Source organism: Salmo salar, chromosome ssa01 (genome assembly GCF_905237065.1).
Source record: "Salmo salar chromosome ssa01, Ssal_v3.1, whole genome shotgun sequence".
In the NCBI taxonomy this organism is placed as follows: domain Eukaryota; kingdom Metazoa; phylum Chordata; class Actinopteri; order Salmoniformes; family Salmonidae; genus Salmo; species Salmo salar.
The window spans coordinates 133,813,706-133,828,391 of record NC_059442.1 but is presented as its reverse complement, the minus strand read 5'-3'; the positions used below and the strand labels follow the sequence as shown (position 1 = coordinate 133,828,391).

The 14,686-nt window shown below is 40.8% G+C and overlaps 1 protein-coding gene across 2 annotated transcripts; it reads left to right on the top strand.

Annotated features, from left to right (window-relative positions):
- The first annotated feature begins 1,321 nt into the window (after nucleotides 1-1,321).
- m17 (IL-6 subfamily cytokine M17) lies at nucleotides 1,322-4,883 on the top strand. Of its 2 annotated transcripts, none has more exons than XM_014133348.2 (3): nucleotides 1,322-1,443; nucleotides 1,828-1,970; nucleotides 3,788-4,752. In XM_014133348.2, exons 1-3 carry the CDS (start codon nucleotides 1,386-1,388, stop codon nucleotides 4,262-4,264), a joined length of 678 nt encoding a protein of 225 aa, XP_013988823.1. In that variant the 5' UTR covers nucleotides 1,322-1,385; the 3' UTR covers nucleotides 4,265-4,752. The 2 variants fall into 2 exon arrangements, with proteins under 2 accessions (XP_013988823.1, XP_013988833.1); XM_014133358.2 differs by having other exon boundaries at nucleotides 1,358-1,443; nucleotides 3,791-4,883.
- The last annotated feature ends 9,803 nt before the right edge of the window (nucleotides 4,884-14,686 follow it).

Genomic DNA, 14,686 nt, shown 5'->3' with positions numbered 1-14,686 from the left:
GTAAAGAAGCTGGGAATACAAATGGGCTTCTTCTATAGAAATAGGTCCTGCCTCTCGATAAATAGTAGAAAGCAGATTATACAGTTGACGTTCCTATCAGTCCTAGACTATGGCGAAATCATCTGTATGAACACAGCTGCCACCTCATTAAAGCCGTTAGATGCAGTTTATCATAGCGCACTGCACTTTATTACGGGCGACAATACTAGTACTCACCACTGCATTCTCTAGCAGGAAGTTGGTTGACCCTCTTTGATGTCACATAGGTTGATACATTGCTATGTTTTTTTTTATGTATAAAGCCCTTTTACAAAAAGTCCCACTGTATCTAACATCATTACTAAACTTTAGACATTCGAGTCACCGCACCAGGTCTCACGGATGGCTAACTCTGGAAAATCCTTTGGTCTCTACTGAGTTAGGTAAATCAGCTTTTCGTTTTCTTACACCTTATTTGTGGAACAATCTTCAACATGTTGTTAAATATGATGTTCTGGTGCCTATACGGCAATTCAGAAAGCTCATTGAGGACCTTATTACTGATGAATGTGTTTTGATTACTGTTTTTTTATTTCTGCCTGCATTCCATATTTTGATGTCTCTATTTTATGTAATTCAGTGCTAATCTGTAAAAGAGACCTTGGTCTCAGTAAAATAAAGGTTAAATAAACAATTTATAAAACTAAAAGGAATTTAAAACGATATCATATGATACCCCAACTGAACAGATTGCAACACTGCATTAACATCTTTTAAAACTTCACAACCACTTACTCTAGGAGGCGACAGCACTACTACAATGAATTGTGTCAGAGTGGGTTGACCTGTTGTGACTGGTACAAAACAAATGACCTCACATATGCATAGGTTATTATATGAATTTGTTAGCACAGCTTTTACAGTACACTACCTTAACTCAAAGATTGTAATCCATTGACAGTCATACTGTTTGTAAATGTATGTGCTCAATCCTGAACAAGGCAGTTAACCCACTAGGCCGTCATTGAAAATAAGGATGTGTTCTTAACTGACTTGCCTAGTTAAAAAAAGGACAAAAAAATAAAAAAATCCAAATGTACAAATTAATATACCTGCAATGCTGTAATATATACTGTAGATACTTCTGGTATCTGTGAACCCTGTGGGAGTGAGCTCAGACCACAGACAATGGTGAACATACACATACATTTAGATTTGGTATATCAAATATAGTAATTCAGGTCTGAAAAACAAATCTGGGAAATGCAGTTGCTTCACAAAGAAAGAGCTGAGCACGTCATTTCCTCCAATGACAAATGGGTGGTTTCAGTCTTTTAAAATGTTTTTCAGGGGAGTGATCATGACTAGTCTGTGTCTAACACTTGGCCTGTGTCATTGTATGGGAAATGAGTGGTCATGTAAAGAATATGTGTCCTCAGCTGACCATATCACAAGCAGCAAGAAGTAAGTAAAATTACATTATAAAACCATTATTGCTATATTTCATATATGGTGAAAAACTATATATTCAACCATGTGGATACTGTAGTACTTGCTGTAATGTCACCTGTATTTATGGAACATCAATGTGCAGACATTAAATGAATGATGATGTGCAAATGTTGAATGATTGTACTCATATGCACAGGTACAAACTTAGTATGTGTCCACTCAACTTGTATTTTGTCCTTTGCGCATTATAAAGACATTTTAAATACTGTAACTGTTACCACAGCTACTTATCGCAATATATTTCATACTTCTAATTTAGATTGTCATGTAACTATGCTAAAGTCTGTGATATAGGTGTTAGTGTGGTGATTTTAATTGTCTCACCTTGCTCCTCAGCATTGCTCTCTCTGTTACTGGCCATTGATTCAGTGAGTGCTGGAGTAGTATGTAGGAAGCAACCGTGTGGGAGTTCCCTACAAAGAAGTTTGAAGCTAACCAAACTCATACACAAGGAATCTGTGGACCTCTTAAAAACATATGTAAGTCAAGGCATAATATTTGTCCAGTATTTTAAACTGGGTAGTTCGAGCCTTAAATGCTGATTGGCTGACAGCCGTGGTATATCAGACTGTATACCATGGAAATGACAAAACATGTATTTTTACTGCTGTAATTACGTTGGTAACTAGTTTGAATGCTGATTGGCTGATTGGCTTAATTATAGCCTCGGGTAACATGTACAGTTGAAGTCGGAAGTTTACATACACTTAGGTTGGAGTCATTAAAACTCGTTTTTCAACCACCCACTTGTTAGCAAACTATAGTTTTGGCAAGTCGGTTAGGACATCTACTTTGTGCAAGACACAAGTAATTTTCCCAACAATTGTTTACAGACAGATTATTTCACTTTATCACAATTCACTGTTTTAATTCACTGTATCACAATTCCAGTGGGTCAGAAGTTTACAAACTGTGCCTTTAAACAGTTTGGAAAATTCCAGAAAATGATGTCATGGCTTTAAAAGCTTCTGATGGGCTAATTGACATCATTTGAGTCAATTGGAGGTGTACCTGTGGATGTATTTCAAGTCCTACCTTCAAACTCAGTGCCTCTTTGCTTGACATCATGGGAAAATCAAAAGAAATCAGCCAAGATCTCAGAAAAAACATTGTAGACCTCCACAAGTCTGGTTCATCCTCATCAACAGCAAAGGACCCTGTGAAGATGCTGGAGGAAACAGGTACAAACGTATCTATATCCACAGTAAAACGAGTCCTATATCGACATAACCTGAAAGGCCGCTCAGCAAGGAAGAAGCCACTGCCCCAAAACAGCCATAAAAAAAGCCAGACTACAGTTTGCAACTGCACATGGGGACAAAGATTGTACTTTTTGGAGAAATGTCCTCTGGTCTGATGAAACAAAAATAGAATTGTTTGGCCATAATGACCATCGTTATGTTTGGAGGAAAACGTGGGACGCTTGCAAGCCGAAGAACACAATCCCAACCGTGAAGCACGGGGGTGGCAGCATCATGTTGTGGGGGTGCTTTGCTGCAGGAGGGACTGGTGCACTTCATAAAGTAGATGGCATCATGAAGACGGAAAATTATGTGGATATATTGAAGCAACATCTAAAGACATCAGTCAGGAAGTTAAAGCTTGGTCGCAAATGGGTCTTCCAAATGGACATGACCCCAAGCATACTTCCAAAGTTGTGGCAAAATGGTTTAAGGACAACAAAGTCAAGGTATTGGACTGGCCATCACAAAGCCCTAACATCAATCCTATAGAACATTTGTGGGCAACACTGAAAAAGCGTGTGCGAGCAAGGAGGCCTACAAAACTGACGCAATTGCACCAGTTCTGTCAGGAGGAATGGGCCAAAATTAACCCAACTTATTGTGGGAAGCTTGTGGAAGGCTACCTGAAACGTTGGACCCAAGTTAAACAATTTAAAGGCAATGCTACCAAATACTAATTGAGTGTATGTAAACTTCTGACCCACTGGGAATGTGATGAAAGAAATAAAAGCTGAAATAAATCATTCTCTCTACTATTATTCTGAGATTTCACATTCTTAAAATAAAGTGGTGATCCTAACTGACCTAAAACAGAACATTTTTAATTGGATTAAATGTCAGGAATTGTGAAAAACTGAGTTTGAATGTATTTGACTAAACTTCCTACTTCAACTGTATATGATGGAATCATCCACAGTCTAATGGGAATTGTAAAACTACTTTTAAGCTATTTTATGGCCAAATCATAATGGATTATAGGCTACCTGTTGGATTTTGTAAAAGTGCTTCCAAGAACTTCCACTAATTTGATATTTATTTTCATTGATCTCCAGAAGGTCAGTCAAGGAGACATGTCAGAGCTGTTCTGCCAGATGTCAATCAACAACGTTCCTGACCCAAACATCTCTGGCCTTGACCCCTCAGAGCGGATGTTGAGCATCTACTCCCACTGTAAGGCTTTCCTACCACACCTGAAGAGGGTCACTGAGCAACAGACAGACTTACAGCCACCATCCAGCTCACTGCTGAGCAAACTCTCTACTGCCCATAACCGCACCAATGGTCTGGCCAACCAAATAAACTGCATTTACCAAACCCTCTTTCCAAACCTGCCCATCCCACCTGAGCCTGTAGACGGACCGACTTCAGTACCCCCCTCTCAGAACGTGTTCCAGCAGAAGGTCTATGGCTGTGTGGTTCTAAAGAGATTCAAGGAGTTCCTGTCACGGGTCACACGTGAACTAAGGACCCTAAAGAGCCAAGTGTGCACTAGGAGGACAACATTTGCAGACACAAATGCACTGTTCTGAGGCTGACCTTCTATTTATTTTATTTATTATTTAATGTACACTTGAATGTATGGAGGCTTATTGCTGCCACTGAAAGAAAAAATGGCCGGCCAATATTTTTCAGTGGCAGCAATAATCCCCACGTCATTTGAACGTCGTCATTTCTGTAATATTTGGTTGAGATGTTAACCAATGAGATTTCAATCTTCATTCATCCACTCAAAAAGACAGCCAGAATTTTGTTGTATTCCCAATGTGTTATCGATATGCTTTCAACCATCTAAAAGCGCAACCAAATTCCATTGAAAAACAATGTCAGATTATTATTTTTTTGTCATGTAAATGTGTTATCGCTGCACTTTCAACCATTTAATAGCACAACAAAGTTCAAATGGGAATAAAATGTGATATATTTTGTATTTATGCAACAATTTAATGTGTTATCACTGTGCTTCATCTAATAGCACAACCAAATGATGTGTATTGCAGCTGAGATTACATTAAAAGTATATAGTGCAAGTGATCAATGCTGTTCGAGATTTTGTGCAGATTCAAATAGCAATTGTGAAGATCACTGACCTGGGACCTTTGCATGCTATCTTGAACATGAATGCTTTCTATGATTATAGAAGACATTTGGAGTTACAGTAACAAATCAAAATCAAATCAAATCAAATTTTATTTGTCACATACACATGTTAGCAGATGTTAATGCGAGTGTAGCGAAATGCTAAGATATTAGATTTTAGATATTACCGTGCAGTAATATCTAACATCTAAGCATTTCGCTACACTCGCATTAACATCTGCTAACATGTGTATGTGACAAATACAATTTAATTTGATTTAATCTAACCTAACAATTTCACAACAACTACCTCATACACACAAGTGTAAAGGAATGAATACGAATATGTACATAAAAATATATGAATGAGTGATGGCCAAACGGCATAGGCAAGATGCAGTAGATGGTACAGAGTACAGTATATACTGTATAACATGAGTAATGTAGGGTATGAAAACATTATATAAAGTGGCATTGTTTAAAATGGCTAGTGATACATTTAATTACATCAAGATGGCAAGATGCAGTAGATGGTATAGCGTACAGTATATACATATGAGATGAGTAATGTAGGGTATGTAAACATTATATAAAGTGGCATTGTTTAAAGTGGCTAGTGATACATTTATTACATACATTTTTCCATTATTAAAGTGGCTAGAGTTGAGTCAGTATGTTGGCAGCAGCCACTCAATGTTAGTGATGGCTGTTTAACAGTCAGATGGCCATGAGATAGAAGCTGTTTTTCAGTCTCTCGGTCCCCGCTTTGATGCACCTCAACATGGCAGTGGATGTGTTGCTCATTTTAAGTTTGTATAAATACTGTTACATTAGTTTGTAAGACAGCCTTAAATTTGGGCTTTAAACTGTATTGCATAAGTGACACAACCAAATATCAACATTTGAAGGAGATGTATCATCTGCTTGGATAGTTCCATCTGTGCCACTGACTTATTCTAGCTTTATTTCCAGTTTGTCTACAAATTCATAATTTATACACTACCGGTCAAAAGTTTTAGAACACCTACTCATTCAAGGGTTTTTCTGTATTTTTACTATTTTCTACATTGTAGAATAATAGTGAAGCCATGAAAAACTATGAAATAACACATATGGAATCACGTAGTAACCAAAAAAGTGTTAAACAAATCAAAATACATTTTATTTTTGAGATTTTTCAAAGTAGCCACCCTTTGCCTTGATGACAGCTTTGCACACTCTTGGTATTCTCTCATCCAGCTTCATGAGGTAGTCACCTGAAATGCATTTCAATCAACAGGTGTGTCTTGTTAAAAGTTAATTTGTGGAATTTCTTTCCTTCTTAATGCATTTGAGCCAATTGGTTGTGTTGTGACAAGGTAGAGTATACAGAAGATAGGCCTATTTGGTAAAAGACCAAGTCAATATTATGGAAAGAACAGCTCAAATAAGCAAAGAGAAATGACAGTCCATCATTACTTTAAGACATTAAGGTCAGTCAATCTGGCAAATTTCAAGTGCAGTCGCAAAAACCATCAAGCTCTATGATGAAACTGGCTCTCATGTGAAACCGCCACAGGAATGGAAGACCCAGAGTTACCTCTGCTGCAGAGGATAAGTTCATTAGAGTTACCAGCCTCAGAAATTGCAGCCCAAATAAATGCTTCATAGAGTTCAAGTAACAGACACATCTTCACATCAACTGTTCAGAGGAGACTGTGTGAATCAGGCCTTCATGATCGAATTGCTGCAAAGAAACCACTACTAAAGGACACCAATAAGACACTTGCTTGGGCCAAGAAACACCAGCAAAGGACATTAGACCGGTGGAAATTTGTCCTTTGGTCTGATGAGTCCAAATTGGAGATTTTTGTTTCCAATCGCCATGTCTTTGTGAGACGCAGTGTGGGTGAATGGATGATCTCCACATGTGTATTTCTCACTGTAAAGCATGGAGGAGGTGTTATGGTGTGGGGGTGCTTTGCTGGTGACACGGTCTGTGATTTATTTAGAATTCAAGGCACACTTAACCAGCATGGCTACCACAGCATTCTGCAGCGATACGCCATCCCATCTGATTTGAGCTTAGTGGGACTATCATTTGTTTTTCAACAGGACAATAATCCAACACACCTCCAGGCTGTGTAAGGGCTATTTTACCAAGAAGGAGAGTGATGGAGTGCTGCATCAGATGACCTGGCCTTCACAATCCCCCGACCTCAACCAAATTTAGATGGTTTGGGATGAATCGGACCGCAGAGTGAAAGAAAAGCACCAAACAAGTGCTCAGCATTTGTGGGAACTCCTTCAAGACTGTTGGAAAAGCATTCCAGGTGAAGCTGGTTGAGATAATGCCAAGAGTGTGCCAAGCTGTCATCAAGGCTATATGGGTGGCTATATGAAGGGTGGCTATATGAAGAATCTCAAATATAAAATATATTTTGATTTGTTTAACACCTTTTTGGTTACTACATGATTCCATATGTGTTATTTCATAGTTTTGATGTCTTCACTACTACAATGTAGAAAATAGTATAAAAATAAAGAAAACATCTTGAATGAGTAGGTGTTCTAAAACTTTTGACCGGTAGTGTATGTTAGATTCACATCTCCATCTCAACCAAAAATCTAAAGAATAGGACTAAATAACATCTAACTACACAGATGGAGCTATCCAAGCAGAAGATACATCTCCTTAAAATGTTGATATTTTGTGGCACTGTATCACGGCTGTTCAAATGATCAGACCAAAGCGCAGTGTGTTCGTAGTTCCACATCTTTATTAACCGTGAAACTAAATGCAATACACCAAACACTTGAAATAACAAAACAACAAACCGTGACGCAGAGAGGAAAACACACTACTCAAAACTAACAACCCACAAAACCAAAAGGAAAACCCCCCTACATAAATATGATCTCCAATTAGAGACAACGAGAACCGGCTTCCTCTAATTGGAGATCATCCCAATAACCCCAACATAGAAATAGAAATCTAGAAAACCCACATAGCAACAGAAAACAAGAAAACCACCCAAAACACCCAATGTCACGCCCTGACCACTCTACTATAGAAAATGACCTCTTATAAGGGTCAGGACATGACAGTACCCCCCCAAAGGTGCAGACCCCGACTGCACACAAACAAAACAACCACAAAACACAAAGGGAGGGTAGGGAGGGTGACAAAAGTCTATGGCGGCTCTAGTGCTACACCCAGAACCTTCCTCTCCCTCTGATCCTCCAGCAACGGAGATGGCTCCGGCTCAGGGTATAACCCACGTTCCGCCTGCAGATCCTTCCGCTTCTGTAACACCGGCCTGTGGACCATTATGAGAGGAATCGGACTGTAGATAATTACCGGAAGCTCTGTGCTGCAGACCACCGCTGGAGGTTCTGGCCTACAGGCCGCCGCTGAAGGCTCCAGACTGGGATGCGTCGCTGGAGGCTCCGGACTGGGAGGCGTCGCTGGAGGCTCCGGACTGGGAGGCGTCGCTGGAGGTTCCGGACTTGGAGGCGTCGCTGGAGGCTCCGGACTTGGAGGCGTCGCTGGAGGCTCCGGACTGGGAGGCGTCGCTGGAGGCTCCGGACTAGGGAGCGTCGCTGGAGGCTCCGGACTAGGGAGCGTCGCTGGAGGCTCCGGGCTGAGGTCCGTCGGTGGAGGTTCCGGGCTGAGGTCCGTCTCAATAGGTTCCGGACTGTAGGCCATCTCAGTAGGTTCCGGACTGTAGGCCGTCTCCGTAGGTTCCAGACTGTAGGCCGTCTCCGTAGGTTCCGGACTGTAGGCCGTCTCCGTAGGTTCCGGACTGTAGACCGTCTCAGTAGGTTCCGGACTGAAAAACGTCGCCGGAAGCTCTGGACGGGGAACTGTCGCCGGAAGCTCTGGACGGGGAACTGTCACCGGAAGCCCTGGACGGGGAACTGTCACCGGAAGCCCTGGACGGGGAACTGTCGCCGGAAGCCCTGGACGGGGGACTGTCGCCGGAAGCCCTGGACGGGGGACTGTCGCCGGAAGCCCTGGACGGGGGACTGTCGCCGGAAGCCCTGGACGGGGAACTGTCGCCGGAAGCCCTGGACGGGGAACTGTTGTCGTAGTATCGTCGCTCCCTCTTTGCTGCTTCAATTTCCTCCCTCGGGCAACGATACTCCCCAGCCTGCCTCCAGGGTCCTTCCCCATCCAAAATTTCCTCCCAAGTCCATTCCTCCAGATACTCCCTCCCACGCTGCTTGGTCCTTTTTTGGTGGGTTGTTCTGTCACGGCTGTTCAAATGATCGGACCAAAGCGCAGTGTGTTCGTAGTTCCACATCTTTATTAACCGTGAAACTAAATGCAATACACCAAACGCTTGAAATAACAAAACAACAAACTGTGACGCAGAGAGGAAAACACACTACTCAAAACTAACAACCCACAAAACCAAGAGGAAAAACCCCCTACATAAATATGATCTCCAATTAGAGACAACGAGAACTGGCTGCCTCTAATTGGAGATCATCCCAATAACCCCAACATAGAAATAGAAATCTAGAAAACCCACATAGAAACAGAAAACAAGAAAACCACCCAAAACACCCCCGTCACGCCCTGACCACTCTACTATAGAAAATGACCTCTTACAAGGGTCAGGACGTGACACACTGACAGCTAAACATAATTCAATATCCAGCTTGTCTACAAATTAATAATTTATATGTTGCATTCAAGTCTCCATCGCAACCAAAAATCTAAGTTAAAGAATAGGATTAAATCAAATCAAACTTTAAATGCATTTTAAATCAAGTTTGATCTGTTTAAGTCCTATTCTTTAACTTATATTTTTGGTTGAGATGGAGACGTGAATCCAACATATGAATTATTAACTTTAAGATTCAATTTTAAATCAGCCAAAGCTTGAAACCCTAGGTGTATATCTATTGTCTATTTTTAGATGAACCCTGGGTTGAATGTAATCAATAGTTGTTGAAGACTTCGCACATGTTACACTGAGTGTACAAAACATTAAGAAAACTTTCTACTCGTCGGGGCATGGACTCTACAATGTTCTTAATGCTTTGTAAATACTGTAATTAGTGATAAACACTAAATGTAAAAAACATTAGGACCACCTTCTCTTTCCATGACATAGACTGACCAGGTGAATCCAGATTAAAGCTATGATCCCCTATTGATGTCCCTTGTTAATTCCACTTCAATCAGTGACTAAGCGGAGGAGACAGGTTAAAGAAGGAGTTTTAAGCCTTGAGACAATTGAGACATGGATTGTGTATATGTACTATTCAGAGGGGGAATGGGCAAGACAAAATATTTAATTGTCTTTGAATGGAGTGTGGTAGTAGGTGCCAGGCACACTGGTTGGAGTGTGTCAAGAACTGCAGCGCTGCTGGGTTTTTCACGCTCAACAGTTTCCCGTGTGTATCAAGAATGGTCCACCACCCAAAGGACACCGAGACAAACATGAAACAACTGTGGGAAGCATTGGAGTCAACATGGGCCAGCATCCCTGTGGAGCGCTTTCGACACCGTGTGGAGTCCATGCCCCGAAAAATTGAGCCTGTTCTGAGGATAAAATGAGGTGAAACTCAATATTACGAAGGTGTTCCTAATATTTCGTACACTCGGTGTATAACAAAGTACGGTTACATTTCAATAGCTCTGTTAAACCTACTCTTTGGAGTGACTTCAAGCAACAGTGAATCTATTTAGTTGTTAAGAGATCTCTTAATAACCATTCTCACAATAGCACATCGGTAATAGTCAGTGAAAAATATCAAAGCTAAGCAGGGATGGCCTTAGTTAAAACCCTGGAAGGGAAACCAGATTGATAGCTATAGATAAATCAACTACTATGTGCTGCCCAGATGTATTATTTAATTCTGATAGTGGATATAACGTTGAAGATCTGACATTTTTTCAAAGGTACAAATTCAACATATTTTATACAAGGTTGTCTATGTTGAAAATTGGTTACCATGATGACATAATCCTGTGGTTGAAATTTCACCCTCAAAACAACAGTTTATGTTGATAATTTTTTTCAAATCTAATGTATTTTCCATGTAGATCCCACGTCACCATACGTTGACAAAGTAAGTTGGACAAAGTTGATTCAACCAGTTTGTGCCAAGTAGGAAACTTCCGTTGGGAGTATAATTAACGTACGTAGTTATATTATGTTTGTGTGGAGAATGTATTAACTTGTGTTAATATGGCCCTGCAGTATTTTTGTACAATAGGGTCATAAATACTTTGAGATTTTAAAATGAATGTCTTTTGTCAAATCTGAGTCACTTTTATAGTTTTGTAAACTAATTTCACATAATGCTTTTCACAGGATGTGCTCAAGTAAAGTCTATGATGTTAACCTTACACTGCAAAAATTCAACCCAGTGGTCCAAACATGAGAAATTATTCTAAACCAGGAAGCAATTGAGACACTGAGTCTGTGATCTCATCTCACAATGACGCATGTCTTGAAGACAGCACAGCATCTGATAGGAAAGATTTTGTGAAACTGGCGGGCTTCTGTCTGGCCAGTCACAAGGTGTGGGTGTGTATGGGTCAGATTATCTGTGTGTTCTGGGGTGATGTGTTCATATAGATGTAATGGTAATCTGCATTACACCATATAAAGCAGATCTGTACTGGCACGCAATATAAGAGTGCCATGATTATTCAAACATTCTATGTCAAACTAATTATCAATGGACTGTCAGTTTACATGATCAGGTGCCAATTACAACCAAAGTATGTTGCGTGAGTGTTACTTGGGTGGATAACGATTGTTAAGTACACGTGTTGGCAGTTGACATGAATGAATGAATGTAACTGATAGTTTGGTAACAGTGAGCATCTGTCGAAAACAATCCGAATAAGCAGTACAGACAAACACCATCAGAAATATTCTAGGCTTTCCTTAGATCACGAGCTCATGCAAAACTGGAAGTTGAGGAGGGATACACTCTAGGTCATGAATCAAGTTCCCTGTTTTAACCCAGAACTTTATTTAAAGAGACAAGTGGGTAAGTGGGCAACATCTGAAATCCTAATACATCACTGGAATAAAAGGTAATTAACACAGATTCCCTTTGGGATTGAAACAGACTTGATAATCATCCTTTTTAGGTGAACCTAAGCGTTCTATTTATCATGTTATTTTCTATATCCAAGATGAGGCGAAAGGTCATATATATATACAGGGAAAATGGGAGGATGATGAAAGCTGCTACAGTCAGCTAAAAGTCAGTCAGCTCACAAAGAACAGACAGAGAAAAACTCCCTTCAGATAAATTTGGCTAATTTTATGGGAGAACCAGGAAGTCTGCAGGAGTATTCTCCTTTGGGAGTTGTTCATGTAAATGTAATGTACTGTGCTGAAAACTACAAATAAAACCAAATTACAGTCAACTATGGTAAATCATTGTTCATTTACAAGAATGCACGCACAATACAATTAGGTCAGTATGTTCAAGTTCAAGGTTCAACTTTATTGTCCCAGAGGGAAATTGGTTTGGCAGCAAAGGAGGATTAAAAACAGCATTGAACAAACAGTATAAAATCCACATGGATTACAATGACACACAGTTCTAGTGAATACAATGGTCTAGCTGGTCCATCAATACTAATAGCCATCAATACTAATATATACAGTAGGCCTACTAGTGACCGACATTAGAAGCACAAAAGTATAGTGAGCCAAAGTTGTCTAATAAGTAAAGTGTCCTGTGCAATCTTAGGTCATCTTGTCAACAACATATCATCAATGTGCTGACAAAACCCCCAAAACATTAACGGCAACATCACCTTCATCATCATCAACAACATTTTACCATCGTCATCCTCAAAATCACCCCTAGCCTACCTCCATATCTTCCCTGTATTCAAAAGGGAAATGGCTATAGGGGTGACAGAGTGCTTGTACCATCAGTATTAACAGTGGGACATATACTGGGAGGCAGTGGGTAGGACCTGGAACTCAAGGTGTAGGGGATGGGCACAGTCAGACAGGATGGATTCTGCCTTCTTCACCACTTATCTGTTCTCTTGTACAGGTCAGACAGACTACTCTGCTGGACTTCCGTGATCTCACTGCCCACTTTCACTATTCTAGCTATCATTGTGCCAAGATACTTGTAGTTGTCTACACTGTCTATCGCCTGTCCTTTGATGATAATGTTGTGAAGGTAGGGGGGTGATGCCTGAAATCCATACACATATCTTTGGTTTTTGTCACATTCAGTTGTAAGAATCCACTTCGACACCAATGTACAAAATTCTCAACAACAGGGCCATGGGGCAGTTTCATTGGACTGAAGGAGACTAACTATTACAGTCATCCCTAAACTTCAGTCTCGGTTCTCGTACTGGCTACGACAATCATCAGTCTACAGGATATAGAGGAGTGATGAGAAGACACACCCCTGGGGTGAGCCTGTTGATGATGACAGCTCCCCTGACAGGCATCCATTCACCCTCACGCTCTGGGTTCTGTTGGTTAGAAAGTCGAGGATCCAACCCACTACATGAGAGTCTACACCAAAAGCATTAGTGAGTTGGTTCACTAACAGATGGAGTTGAATGGTGTTAAAAGCAGATGAGAAATCAACAAATAAAAACTTGCCATGAGTTTTTTTTGCTACCCTAGATGTTTGCACGGAAGGTCAGTTAGGGTGACAGTAGCATCCTGTACACCCCGCTTAGCCTTATATGCAAACTGAAACAGATCAAGAAGGTGCTGTGTCTTGTCCAGAAGCGCTTTCTTAATCAGTTTCTCAAAGGACGTAATGACCAAGGAAGTCAAGGTGACTGGTCTGTAGTCATTAAAAACCTTTGGGTGGTTGTTCTTGGCGACTGGGATCACAGTAGACTGTTTCCATAGATTTGGCACCCTCTGCTGGCTGAGCGACTTATTAAAGACGTAATTAAAGATAGGGCCTAGTTTCTCTGCACAGGAGGTGAGCAGGCGGCTACCTATATTGTCTGGTCCCGGGTAAAACTCCTGTGCCATTTGATTGTCAGAATTAAAGCCATCTAGTGACACCTTTTAAAAAAAAACTTTTATCCCCACAATAGTTTTCATACCATCCCAGGCCGAGACTAAATTGTTACCAAGATCTCTTTCAATTGTCCTTGTACATCTGTTTAGCTCTCCTGATTTCACCTCTTTCTGCAGCCTATTTAAGTCAGTAAGGTTTCCATCTTAACATTTATCTTACTGTTTAACAGAACCCTGAGAGACTTGCTAACCCAGGGCTTAATATTGGGGTACGTAAACCTTCACAACCTTATCTGGGATGACTACATCTTCACAATATGAAACCCAGGAGCTAACAGCATCAGTGAGATCGTCAATATCAGCACGACTCTTTAAACATTTAAACAGTACACTCATTCAATACACCCCTATAGGGTCAGGGAGGAATCTCAGTCCAGTTCTTAATCCGCTATGTAAGCACTTTACCCCTCGACAGGGCTGTGTGATATACCGGGATAAGGGCCATGCAGTTGTGGTCAGCTGTGCCCATTTCAGGGGTAGGGGGGGATTTATACGCTCCCTTAAAAGAACCGTAACACAAGACCAGGATCTTGTGATTTCTGGTGGGCATGTGACGTACTGATGAAAGTTCCTCAAAGTTTTTGACAAAGTACGGTGGTTAAAGTCCCCAAGGATGATGTTCGGGGCATCTGGAAATGTAGTTTGTAATTTCTGTGTCATCTGGAGTATTAACTATGCGGCATTACTCTCATTTGCCTTCGGGTGGATGCAAACCACGGTGAGGAATATTTAAGGAAATTCCTTGGGCAGATGGTGGGTGCGCAATGACACGTATATCCTTTGTGCATAGTTTTTCCCTAAACAGTAGGCTACAGTTTTGTACCAGCCCTCATTCACGTAAAG